At 34.9% G+C, this 13,124-nt stretch overlaps 1 protein-coding gene across 2 annotated transcripts; it reads left to right on the plus strand.

The window, feature by feature from the left end:
* The first annotated feature begins 4,180 nt into the window (after positions 1 to 4,180).
* Positions 4,181 to 12,794, plus strand: LOC113742975 (protein IMPAIRED IN BABA-INDUCED STERILITY 1). 2 transcript variants are annotated; one of them, XM_027271016.2, is made up of 9 exons: positions 4,181 to 4,994; positions 6,265 to 6,549; positions 6,913 to 7,230; positions 8,044 to 8,271; positions 8,683 to 8,780; positions 9,732 to 9,822; positions 10,132 to 10,656; positions 11,652 to 11,784; positions 12,337 to 12,794. In XM_027271016.2, the coding sequence occupies exons 1-9, from the start codon at positions 4,557 to 4,559 to the stop codon at positions 12,354 to 12,356; spliced, it is 2,136 nt and encodes a 711-aa protein (XP_027126817.1). In that variant the 5' UTR covers positions 4,181 to 4,556; the 3' UTR covers positions 12,357 to 12,794. The 2 variants fall into 2 exon arrangements, with proteins under 2 accessions (XP_027126817.1, XP_027126818.1); XM_027271017.2 differs by lacking the exon at positions 4,181 to 4,994 and adding an exon at positions 5,511 to 5,593.
* Positions 12,795 to 13,124: the final 330 nt, after the last annotated feature.

Below are 13,124 nucleotides of genomic sequence, written 5' to 3' on the forward strand. Positions count from 1 at the left end.
AAGCAATTTTATTAAGAGTTCACCTATAAAAAAAAAAGATTATAAATCATGACATTATTAAATCATAGACACAAACATGGAAAATTTTAAAATCAAAGAGGTGAATTATCCATTAATTTATTTCTATCACTTAGTTGTAATATCACTCAAGTGCAGGATTTTTGTCGTTTAGTCGTAATGTTGCTTAGTGTAGAATTTTCCTTTCATCAAGCTGCCTGTGAAATTAAAATTTGACTAGGTCAACAAGTGATTGGAGGTTGTCAAGCCCTTGAGTCAAAGTTTCAGATTAGACTTTCAAACACTTCAACTTGATTTCCAGATTGAATTGTCAAGTTTTCAAATCAGTGTTTCAACTTTCAAACGAAGAATTTATGAAGATCATAAATTGAACCACCTTCTTTGGAGGAATAATTGAATCATCTATGTCGTTATTTGTCGTCTTTTTTAAATTAACACTTGAAATTTGCATGTAATGAGGGTGAAACCCACCTTTCAAAGGACAACTATATCATATTTCTCGTTATTTTTCTCGTGTTGTTTAAATATCATACTTGGAATTTGCGTGTAGGTTGGATGGTATGAGAAGAGGGAATTTAAATGAGAGATCTCGGATTCGAAACCCCTCATTTATACTTCGCAAAAAAAAAAAAGTCATTAAGAAGTCTATAATCACAATACAAAAGTAAAAATCTATAATTATAATACAAAAGTGATTTGAGAACGTTTCAAAAACTAATTAGCTAAAATCAGAATCTATAATCAATTAAAATAATCAACTGAGATCAAGCCCTTTGTCTTCTTGAAAATTTGTTTATGCTAGAGTTTAGCAGAACTGCAAATCTACTAGGGATAATTGCAGAAACCTCCCTTGAGGATTTTTATACTAGCACTCACCTCCCTTATAATTTCTAAAATTGCACTAACCTCCCCTAGGACGAAATTTGACCTATTACTAACAATAAATTGTATGATTTTACTTTTATACCTTAACTAATTGCAGAAACTTAATGAACGAATTTTAGAAAAGCAAAATTATTTTTTGTCAACAAATTGAGTGACTAATTAAACTAGATTACCTGTGAGTTTTAACATCATTAGCCATTGTAAGCAAAACTAAGGAATCGTGCCAATTGAGCGGAGAAAACGGCGTATATGTTTCCATATTATGTTCTTCAAACTAGTTAATTTAAGTCTAATTTTATACAACTGTAGAGACGAAGACCAGTAAGCAATTCTGGAGCTTATACTAAAGTAAGTATATAGAGAACTTGCACAAATGTATCTACTCAAGTCATTTCTATTTCAAAGCCTCCTCTAGTTCAGCCTACTACTACTTTTCAAGTTGCTATGTCTCTTTCCATTAATATAGTTATAACTCTTTAATCTGGAAATATCAGTAGCAGCAGCAGTTTTAGTACGTGGTTCTAATGTACTTATTGCAATTTTCATTTTCTAAAGACAACTTTATCTTATTAGTATGCACTTCTAATTACTCGTAACCAGGCTTATCTCATGTTTAGTAACTTTTAGTAATGTTTAAGTATACTGTTAATTAGCTAATTGTTCAACGATATTTTTTTTTGTATATGATTGGTGCTGATAATATAAGCAGTTGTGTTACCCCCACAAATAGCTATTCATATTACTAATAGAGAGTTTTAAAAGTGACGTGTATTTTTTATAAACTTTACTACGAGAACCTGGATATATAATCATTTAACTAGTCGTTAATATCCACCGTTGTTTCACGTATTGTTGGTAAACTTCATTCAATTGCACTTACACCCGTTGAATTTTACTAATTCTTAATAAATTTTCATATTTTGTCATTTCTTTGTTAATAAAACTCGGCAACCAGTACGAAAAGCAAATCTGGTATAAATTTCTCATCTCACTTCTTAAAAAAAATTTTTAATGGTAACTTTTCTGGTATGTACTGCATATGCAACACAAACCTTAAGTTCAGGGGTGGTAAGTGCTATTTTCTAAACTATAAGGGAGGTGAGTGCTAGTGTCAGAAACCTCAGGGGAGGTTTATGCAATTTTCCCAATCTACTAAATGTTAGTTTGGCTGAAAAGATAAAATTGGCTTGCTCACTCTGCAAACATGGCGTATGAAGTAAGAATATATGCACAATTTATAAATAGAAAAAGTATAAAGAGCAAATGTCGAACATACTTTTAGGCAATGCATCACTATAATCAGGTTGATGATCATTCTATGTGGAAAAAGAGACATTAAAGTGTTGGTACCATAATTAAAAGTTGCACCATCAAATGGACTGCAGCATGATCTCCCAACTTATGTATCACGCTTAAAAATTTTCTTCATTTAACTTGGCTTGGAGTGAGACATTAGAAAGAAATATTAGGACACTAATTTTTATTTGGAGAAAATAAATGAAGAGGCTTGAGAGATTTTCTCTTTAATCATTCCGGGGGCCACTTGGGTTTTCTTCAATAAATGGAAAAGAAAATAAAAGTAGTTCTTAAAAGAACTTCACATATAGTCAACTTTGTTCATCAATTATTAAAAAATAAAAAGTGGAGATAAAAGTGTACTTAATGATAATTGATTTTAGTTTTATTCTTTATTTAAAGAATTTTGCAAACATGGAAAAAGGAAAAGTTTTGTGATCACTTCATTTCTTTTCTTTTTGTCTACTTATTAAAGCATAAGCACCTATTCTTTTATTCTCTTTTGTAAACTCCAAAACAAAACTAGCTTCTAAAGTGCTAAGTCCACCACCTTTCATTACATAAACAAATTAGAATACCCATGACATGAATCCAGTAGAGAACTTAAGTGGGGAAGTGGGATGTGAAAAAGGTAAACAGAAAAAAGTGTGAAAAGGCAAAAGTGAAGTTCATTGTTTCCCCAATCTTTAAAACAAATCCTGCCACTTTTGCTTTCCCTTTTATAATTGCCATTGCCTCTCTCCTCTCTGACTTAATCCCCATATTTCCTTTTCACTGTTCTTTTCCCTCTCCCCAATCTGCAGTCTCCATTAGTACTAATATTACAAATCCCAATCATTCATTTTGACAAGTGAACTATTGTGCTTATAAACTAATGTAGACAAAGACTCAATTAGTCAACACCAACCCAAAACCAACATGTTCCCCCAAATATCTAATTAGGCTACGCGCGTTACGCGCTGCATTATTGGTTTTCACACTTAAGGGGTCCCCAATCTTTAAAACCCCATTGCCAGCCTTCTTTGTCATTATGTACTCTTTCTTTTTTATTTTAGGGAGTCATTACATACTTCCACTACCAAGTCCAAATTTCCATCCCCAAATTTCCACGTCCTACAACACTAGAGCCCACTTCCTAGGGGTTTGAACTTTGAACACTCGAATAAAAAATAAAAAAAAAATTATGGAATTTTTAGATCCCATGGTGAGACAAAAGTGTAGTCATTAAAGTCAAAATTAACATCCACAACCACGACTTGTACTTTTGCCCCCAAAATCTTCTAGTATTTTGATTGACCTATTTTAAGACATAAAAAATACCAACCCAAGTACTACTACTAATTCTTCGGAAAAAAAAAAAAGTACTACTACTAATTCTAATATCTAACAACTGGACCACAAACTGAGGAGTAGTTAGTGGGAAAAACTAGAAGAATTGACTTAAAAAAATAAATATACTTCAAATTCAAATTGTTATTCTCTATCATATAAGATTTTAGATATGAGCAAAGATACTTCAATTTTTTTTAAAAAAATATACTTTGAATTTTAAATTTAAAGGAAAAGTGGAGCATTAGATTTCAAAATATTAAATAGATAACTAAGTGGTATAAAAATAGAATTAATTTTTTATACATATTCAATATATATAATATTATTGTCAAATATATGATAGTTAATTTAAATTTTAAATTTTGCATCTACGTATCATGCATCAATAGTTAGCGTAAAAATATCTGTAACAATTAATCTCATAGTATTTCTTAAGCTTCCAAACTAGAAAAAACAAAAAAAAAGAGTAAATTTGATATACATTGACAAAATTTGATATACATATATATATATATAAAATTTAAATTTTAAATTCAAATTTGAATTATGTATCAATCATTCAACCAAAAAAACTATACAAGATTAATTTAAAAAAAGAAACCTAGGAATAAAAGCCACAGCAGCCTATTACAAATCCTTCCCTCCGTTGATTTCGCTACGTCCTTTTTCATTCTTTCTTTTGCTCTTTTTCTAGCTTCTTGTGAACCCCATTAAAAACAGCAAACCATTCTCACGCACTAACACTTCTGAGTTCCCTCCCAATTAATCCGTCAGACTATCAGCTTCCGCAATTGCCGCACTGAAAATAGAGAGAAGAACAAGGAAAGCGACTCCAGAGACAACGCAACAAAAGAGAAGCTTCATTCTGAACTATATAAGCCTGCGAAATTTTTGAGAATTTTTTCCCAATGCAGAATTCAAAACTGAGCTTGACCCACGTCAAGATTCTGCAGAATATGAACTGGGTCGAGCTTAGTTTCAACTGAGAGCCACCAGCCACTCGGACACGTGGCAGTCAGTCGCTCATGGGCTGTGTTACTTCCAAGCAGGCGGTATCGGTGACGCCGGCATTTGATCATTCCGGGGTGCTCCGGGAGAATGGAGCCGGAGGAATTGGAGGAGGGGCGTTCGGGTCGGGTCGGAGCAGGGTGGGGAGTGGGGGGTTGGGATTGGGTTTGGAGATGGATTTGAAGAAGGTGAAGAAGAGAGGATCGACTGAGTCAGGAGGAGGAGGGAGCGAGTTGGGTGAGTCAGGGAGGGCGAGTTCGAATGGTGGGACCGGGACAGGGACAGGGACAGGGACAGGGAGTGAGTCAGTGAGTTTTAGATTGGGGAATCTGCAGAAGTACGTGGAAGGAGAACAAGTGGCGGCTGGCTGGCCGGCTTGGCTCAGTGCTGTTGCTGGCGAAGCCATTCATGGTTGGGTGCCCCTCAGAGCCGAGTCCTTTGAGAAGCTTGAAAAGGTTTTTCCTTTTTTATTTTTAAATAAATGAAATTTAGTAGTATATTTATTGATTATCTTTAGTTTTACCACATTTTTGCATCACGTGACATGTTCGTTTGTACTTTGTACTACTTTGATGCAATTCCATGTGATAGATTTTTTTAGTCGGATAAAATTTTGAAAACAAATTGGCAGAAAAGCTGACAATTGGAATTTTGGGGTGAGAAAAGAACTTGTCATTTGGTATTTTGTCATGTTATGCTAAATTTTGTAGTTTAATGAAGACGTACTACTGCTAGTATGACAGTCTATTTTTTTTCTTTGTTTAATTATTTATTTTTATGTGTTGGGGTTCTTTGCTGTTTTTGGATGTATGAGAAATTTTGTCTGCTATAGTTTTATGACAGGTTAACAAACTCTATTGCTCTCTAGTGGGATAAGATGGAATGAATCATGTATATTCGAAAACCTGTGGTACAAATATTCTATAAGCATAATCAGCTTTTGGGTTTGGGGGAGGGGGGGGCGGGTCAAGTCCTTCAATAATTTTTGTTAAATGTACTGAGTTCTGGAAACTCTTAGCACCCAAACTGCATGAAACTGCAGCTATGTAGAATGGTGAGACAAAAATATTGGTTTCACTTGGATAGCACCCAAGCATAAAGTTTGTGAATTTCCTTGTCATCTTCTTTCCATTAAGTTTCTTGTTGCTGTGAATTTTCATGTTTCCGTGGTGATCTCTCAATGGCTTAGTTACCTATTCAGTTAATATCTCAAACCTTACGCAACTGAAGAAATTCCTTTCTGGCTACATAAACTTCAGTTAATATCTCTAGAGAAGTTTTCTCTTGTATCGGATTCTGGCTAAAATTCAAGTGTCTCAGGCTAACTGATTTCATAGATATAGTAGCTATGCAAAAAAAAAAAAAAAAAAAAAGTTTGAAGAGTACTTTCAACGAGTCTCTTAAGACAGTAATCATGGAAGGTCCACTATTGTAACTTACCAACAAATTACTCCTTTGTATTTTAATTTAAGAAATCAAGATTACCAACAGTTTGAATTTTCTTGTGTCATATCATCTCCCGACTGTATTACTTACTACTTCGTGGTATAATGAAGATGGTGATGTATTTACTTGTCCTTGTAATTCCAGCCAGTTAATGACCTATTATGATAACATGGATGAAAAATTTATGGAATTTAGCTATTTGCACATACAGTTGCTGTTTGATCATTACCACCGTTTTTCATGCTGATAAAAATTCTGTGCATTTTCATTTTAAAACAGATCGGTCAGGGTACATATAGCAGCGTGTTTCGAGCTCGTGATCTAGAAACTGGGAAGATTGTTGCTTTGAAGAAGGTGCGGTTTGACAATTTTGAGCCAGAAAGTGTTCGGTTTATGGCTAGAGAAATTATGATTCTTCGCAGGCTTGACCATCCAAACGTCATCAAATTGGAGGGGCTAATTACTTCCCGGTTATCATGTAGCATGTATCTTGTTTTTGAGTATATGGAACATGACATTGCAGGATTGTTATCTAGCCCTGACATCAAGTTCAGTGAAGCCCAGGTTTGCTTTTTGGTTCAGTCAGTTCTTAAGATTTTGATTTTCGGTAATAGCAAACAAATTTAAGCTGTTTCTATCAGTTTTGGACTCATGTAACACATTGGACTAGATGCAAAAGAACAATACCCACACCCCGTCTGTGAAACTTATATATGCTCAAAAAAGTAGTTCTTAGCTTGCCTTTGAAGAAAATAATGCTTATTTGACTATCACTTTGTTGAAATACATGAAATATGTGTCCAGAGATCGTCAAGTCTGGAGATCAAGTTTTCTTTTTATCATATTTGATTTTGATGCTTGCTTCTGCTAAATGAGCTGGTCTGTGCTTGCAATGGTACTGAACACTCGGATGGGCCCATTTTTCAGGTTAAATGTTACCTGAAGCAATTATTATCAGGACTAGAACATTGTCATTCACGAGGAGTAATGCACAGGGATATCAAAGGTGCTAATCTTTTGGTAAATAACGACGGTGTCCTAAAAATTGCTGATTTTGGATTGGCGAATTTCTGTAACTTTGGCCAAAAGCAACCTCTTACTAGTCGAGTTGTCACTCTGTGGTATCGTCCTCCAGAACTTCTGTTGGGTTCCACTGATTATGGATCTTCTGTGGACCTCTGGAGTGTTGGCTGTGTATTTGCTGAGCTTCTTGTTGGTAAACCTATCCTGCAGGGAAGAACTGAGGTAACCAATTTACTGACAAGGATATAGTCAAATCTACTTACTTTTCAACTATTCAAACTGAAATAATCTAGATTTTTCCTGATTAATTTGAAGATCATCTACGTCCCATTCTTGAATAAATCTTGTCTGTTCCTCACCATCTGATGATTTCAAGAGAAGGAAAATGCTTTCCACGTTTTTCATCTATAAGCTTTGTGCACTACCAAGTTTTTTCCTTAACTTCTGTTTCCTTGTACTTGATTTCCATGTTTCAATGCATGGTGGTGGATTAACATCCTTGCCGTACCACTCTGATCATTCTCTGCATTATGAAGACCATATGCTCCCAGAGGATTGAGCCTGTAACTTTCATACTTAGAATAAGCAATTTGTCTGCTGCTTTTGTTCAGGATATGATATTTTTCAGTATAGTTTGTTTGCTCATTTCGAATTCCTGCTCCAAATCTTTTAGGCGAAAATTTAAGTTACACATCTAGCACCTAGCTATTGAATATCTAGCACTTTTATTATTTTTTTCATCAAGTTCTATCAAACAAACAGAAAGATTGTAACTGGTCTCAGTGAAACTAGCATCTCCCCTCCAATTTTTTTACTTCAATAAATGCTGAATTAGCTAGAATTACTTTGCTTTATAAGTTTTACCTGATTCCACACCATGCAATGGTACATCAGGTTGACATCTCCTGAACTTTTATGAGTTCTATTGTTTATGGTATGTAATTGAATACTTTAAGGATGTAAATCAATCTGCAGATGAGTTTAAAATTTATAATTCTTCAAGGATTATGACAAAATATTTTCATATACTAACAGGTTGAACAGTTGCACAAGATTTTCAAGCTCTGTGGATCCCCACCAGATGATTACTGGAAAAAGTCTAAACTTCCTCATGCTACGCTATTTAAACCACAACATCCTTATGAGAGCAGTCTCTGGGAGACCCTCAAAGATCTCCCTAAAGCTGCTGTCATACTTATAGAAACTCTACTTTCAGTGGAACCATACAAGCGGGGCACTGCTTCAGCAGCCCTTGCAGCTGAGGTACTTGCAACACAAACTTTTGCAACTCTTTTCAACTTATACTATAAGTGTTCCTTGTATCTTTCACTAATGTAAAAGCTTTTAAAACACAAAATTGTTGACATTTTATTGCATCATATTAAATTCCAATTTTTTGTTCGAAAGTATTATGACTCTTCTTATTCACTGATTAGTTGGGAATTTTTTTGACGTATGAATCTGATTTTGTTTCCAATGCAATCATGTCTCTAATTTTTTACCCATCAGAGTACATCGATCTTTGTCTATGTATGTTATATGAATCGATGTGCTCTGTGTCTATTTTTATCATATGATATCAATGTGCTCAAGTCTAACTTGTAGAATATGACATATCTTTATTTTATATTTTCCAACTATTCCTGTTTCTGATAATGGACATGCAACTTTCAGTATTTCAAAACGAAGCCTTATGCATGTGATCCATCAAGTTTGCCCAAGTACCCACCGAGCAAAGAGATTGATGCCAAACATCGCGAAGAAGCAAGAAGGTAAAGTTTCTATTGCCAAATTTCCCATTTTGGCATGCTAACACAATTCACTAGTTCTGTAATATTATAAATAGCTTTCCACTCTGGGATGGATAAGTAATTAAAGCTATGGGGCCATCTTGAAGTACTTCTGAAATTGAAAAGCTTCAAATTTCAGCATTAGCAGAAATTTTACAAATCAAAAGACTTGCACAATATTTGCTCAGATGCCCTGAGGCTATCACCAAACACATCTGGAAAGCACTTCTTGAAAGAAAAAATTAGTTCTCAGAGAAACACTGCACTCTCAAACTGTGCATTCTTTTTTAGCTGAATTTTGGTAGCTTTCTAAATCAGATTGATGTCCTTGAATTGTCCCATCTTGCATGATTTTGTGGTCTTGCTGTTGCTTCATGCATGCCAAAACCTTATCTGTCAGTGGTATAATTCTTTAAGTGGAATTTGGAGGATCACTTGGAAATTTATTACTAGTCAGATTTTTATTAAATTGTTGACAGTGTAATGGAAATGTGATTATCTCCTGTATGCTGGTTAACTGCAATTTGCAAAAGCATAAACTAGGTTAACGGTACTGCAACAGTGTTAATTCACAATTTCTAATTGAGAGGAATAGTAGTTAGTGATCCATTTAAGCCTTGTAGTTGGCAGCTAGTTGGTGGATTGTTTTAGCTTAAACTTGAGAATAAGGATTATACAACTAATTAGAACCTTGAAGCTAAAAAACTAGTAGAATGAATCTTTAAGTTTGTGAAGTTAGTTCCTTTTTTTTTAATTCACTTTCAACTATGTCTGGAACTCATTATTGTCATGGTTCCAGCGAATGAATCCTTCACTATACAATTTGTTAGATATTCCTTTCATTGGGTAATTATGTACATCATGAGTCACTGATCATGAAAATATACAACTTAATGTGTGACTAACAAGATATGGTTTTCTGTGCGTTTCCAGGAAGAAGCCTGGTGGAAGAGCCCGTGGACCTGAAACAACAAAAAGGCTCACTAGAAAACAGAATGGTTTTAGCAAATTGGCACCTGAAGAGGTCCTTTATTCTTTTTTTTCTTCTGTATACTTGTATGTTGTGCCCTTGCTCTCTCATGCAAGTGCATTTTTCTCAACTAGTTGCAAGTAATGAATGTTGCATGATTAGCATGCATTCATTGGTATATTTGGCCTGCTCTTCTTCTTCTTCTTCTTGATAATTTGTAAGTTGTGCCCTTGCTCTCTCATGCAAGTGGATTACTATTCTGGTTGTAAGCTATGAATGTTGCATGATTAGCATGCATTAATTGCTCTATTTGGCTGCAGTTTTTACATCATTCTTACTTATGTACCTAATCTGTCTTTGCAGAATTTACCTGTCCAACCACAAGGTGGCCACAAGATTAGCGGCTATAATGCAAGTAATTGTAAAGAAGGAGATATCGTTATAGGTTTGGAGCCACCTAAGCCATCAAATGATCTTAAGGAAGAGGCATCTCATGTGAAGCATGCATCTCAAGGCGATGTTCCCTTTTCAGGTCCATTACAAGTTTCAGGATCAAGCGGCTTTGCATGGGCAAAGAGACGAATAGATGATTCTGTCAGATCTCGCAGTAGGTCTAGTTCCAGAAGTCTTATCTTTGAACCATCAGGTGCAGTGCAGTTAAGGAATAACTTGGAGTCAAAAAGGAATGAAAACTCTGAGGCTTTAAATGGACATGGAACTAATTTTAAGGGTCATGATTCCTATGAAAGGTTAAATCATGTTATGGTCAAAGATTGGAGCCAATTGGAACATCCAGATTCCTTTGATGCTTCTGATGGATACCATTCACAGGAACTATCACTGGCACTTTATCAGAAAGAGGACTTGGCTATCAAGAGAATTAGTTTGGTAAGTTCATTACCACTTTAGACTATCTATGAAGTTAAAAGCCCTCGATGCACTTATTATAGTTGAAGTACTCCGATATATACATGGTCATTTTAGTGCAATTTCATAACTTGACATTGACAACTTCCAATAGCTAGTGAAGTAAACCTTCTAAATCCTGCTTTTCATAAGTTGAATAACATGATTTTCAGTCCCCTCAGTCTACTCCCTAAAGCAATAAATTGGAGCATGATACCATATATATTTTCACCTCTTAAATACTTCTGCTAAAAGAAAGTTTCTCTAAATGCTGGCCACTCGATTCCTTATTGATGAAGCTGTTTTACAACTCCATTAAGTGCTGTTTTAATCTTTTTTGTAAAGTTGTATTCACTACTAAGTGCTTTTAAGTAACACCATAAAGTTTAAAACTTTCAGCTGAAACGAACCAACCATATTCAGAAGATCTAGTGACTTGCAAGGTCTAAGAACATTTGCAACACTGTATTATTATTTATCATTAAATTCTTGCCAATGGCCAATAATATTATGGTTAATTATCATTAAATTCAATTCCATGTGCTTGAAGAAGTTTGAATACTTCTATTCATGACTTTCATTTTCCACTTACTCATATCGAGACAAAATTAGGAAAGAGAATACAGGAACGAAATGAGATTCACATAACATGACAGTAATGTTGTTGCATAAAAGAGGTGGGGCAACCAAAATTTTGACCAAACTACTAAAGCTAAAAGAGACCATTCTAAGATTGAGTTTCTAAGTGACAAAACCAGAACCTGTAAATTAGAAGAATCTACTATAATACTTTGAACTTAGTGCTAGATTTATCTGATTAACAAACAGTATATTGTTATATCAATTTGGTAAATTAGAGTCATGTACTCACGTATTACTTTCATACTTAAGATTTAATTTGTTTCTTTATGTTTTATTTTTATGTCAAATGACACCAATCTTCAGTTGTTCAATAATTCTATTTCATCTTGGAGCAGGTTTATCAGGACCAAGGAGACAAAGTAGAATTTTCAGGACCATTGCTGTCTCAGTCACAAAGGGTTGATGAACTATTGGAGAAGCATGAGCGTCAGATCCGCCAGGCTGTTCGAAGGTCGTGGTTCCAAAGAGGTAAGAGTTGAAGTAGTGACTACGAATTAGGATGTAGATTTGATAAAGGGCTTTCACTTAATACCATTGAATCCAAATTACCTTCCTTACCTATCCTTTTGGGGTAAAACTACATGAACTCGAATTCTTTTTTTCTTTTTTTATCTATTTATTCTTTTCTGCCTTGAAGCATGGTCAAATTTTGGTGATTTAAACATACAACTGCCCGTATCTATTCTGGGAAAATTTGGACGCATTTCACCTTATAGAATTGACAGGTCATCCTTTTAGTTGCATTTTTGTTCTTTTATCTAGTCTGTGGCTTCTTATAGGATCCACATCATAAATAGTACTGCAACTTTTATCCATGGGATTAGCAATGCCCCTTTTCCCCTGGATAGGGGTGCCATTATCTGAAACTTGTAATGTCTATCTTCCATGATGTTTGAAAGTCTGCAATTTCTCTGGTCACGACTTTTTATGAACAACTTTTGACTAAGTCTAGCATCCGTTAAAGAAAGTTCATTGCAACATATTTGTTTACCTTGACTAATAGCATATTTTGCCTTGCAGTTAAGAAACAAGGAAAGTGATAATATGGCACACTGGATTCTTGAAGATTCTGGACAGATCTATCATCACAACAAGATAAACCAAGAAAAAATTGGCTTGTGGATGCCTTTGATGTTGCCTAAATCAAAACAGCATCACTGATTCTACTGGAACAAATGGCCTTGAAGGGTAACGGGTGAGAGGCAATTAGGACATATTCTCTTCAGGAACATGAAGAAACCAGAAAGGGCTTAGGGGAATATATTAACTTCTTGATGCTGTCGCACATCGTGTCATGTCACCTTTTTTATAATAGGCCCTAATTTATACAAATGATGTCGAATCTTTTGGCTGATGTATAGGTTAATCACTAATGGTGGTTCTGCAGAAGTCTCAGATGAATGTTTATCGTTCTGAGCAATCTCATTCAACATCTCTGTATTACCTTCATAGCTCCAATGATAATTCTTTTGCTTCTATTCGAGCTCATGTTTCTTCAATTCTGTTCTGATTTGTGAAGTGAGTTGTTATACATTGACACAAAAGAGATAGTGGCAATTCATGGTATCTCTTAAAGAGATATCACTTGCCGAAATGCAAGAGAAAACAAAAATTTGTACAGTACTAATTAATATGCGAAGCCAATTGCTACGAGGTACGTTTTGTGTGCTTTTCATGAGTTTGCCTCAAGCCTTGTAACTACCCTAATTGTTTGAAAACCCATGTTCTTGAAGGGGACTAAATAATCGATTGATTAAACAGGGTGGTTGGCAGTGGTCAGGTCTGGCTGATTTACGCTTTATTTGACT

The sequence above is a fragment of the Coffea arabica genome, chromosome 4e, assembly GCF_036785885.1.
Source record: "Coffea arabica cultivar ET-39 chromosome 4e, Coffea Arabica ET-39 HiFi, whole genome shotgun sequence".
Taxonomy (NCBI): Eukaryota; Viridiplantae; Streptophyta; class Magnoliopsida; order Gentianales; family Rubiaceae; genus Coffea; species Coffea arabica.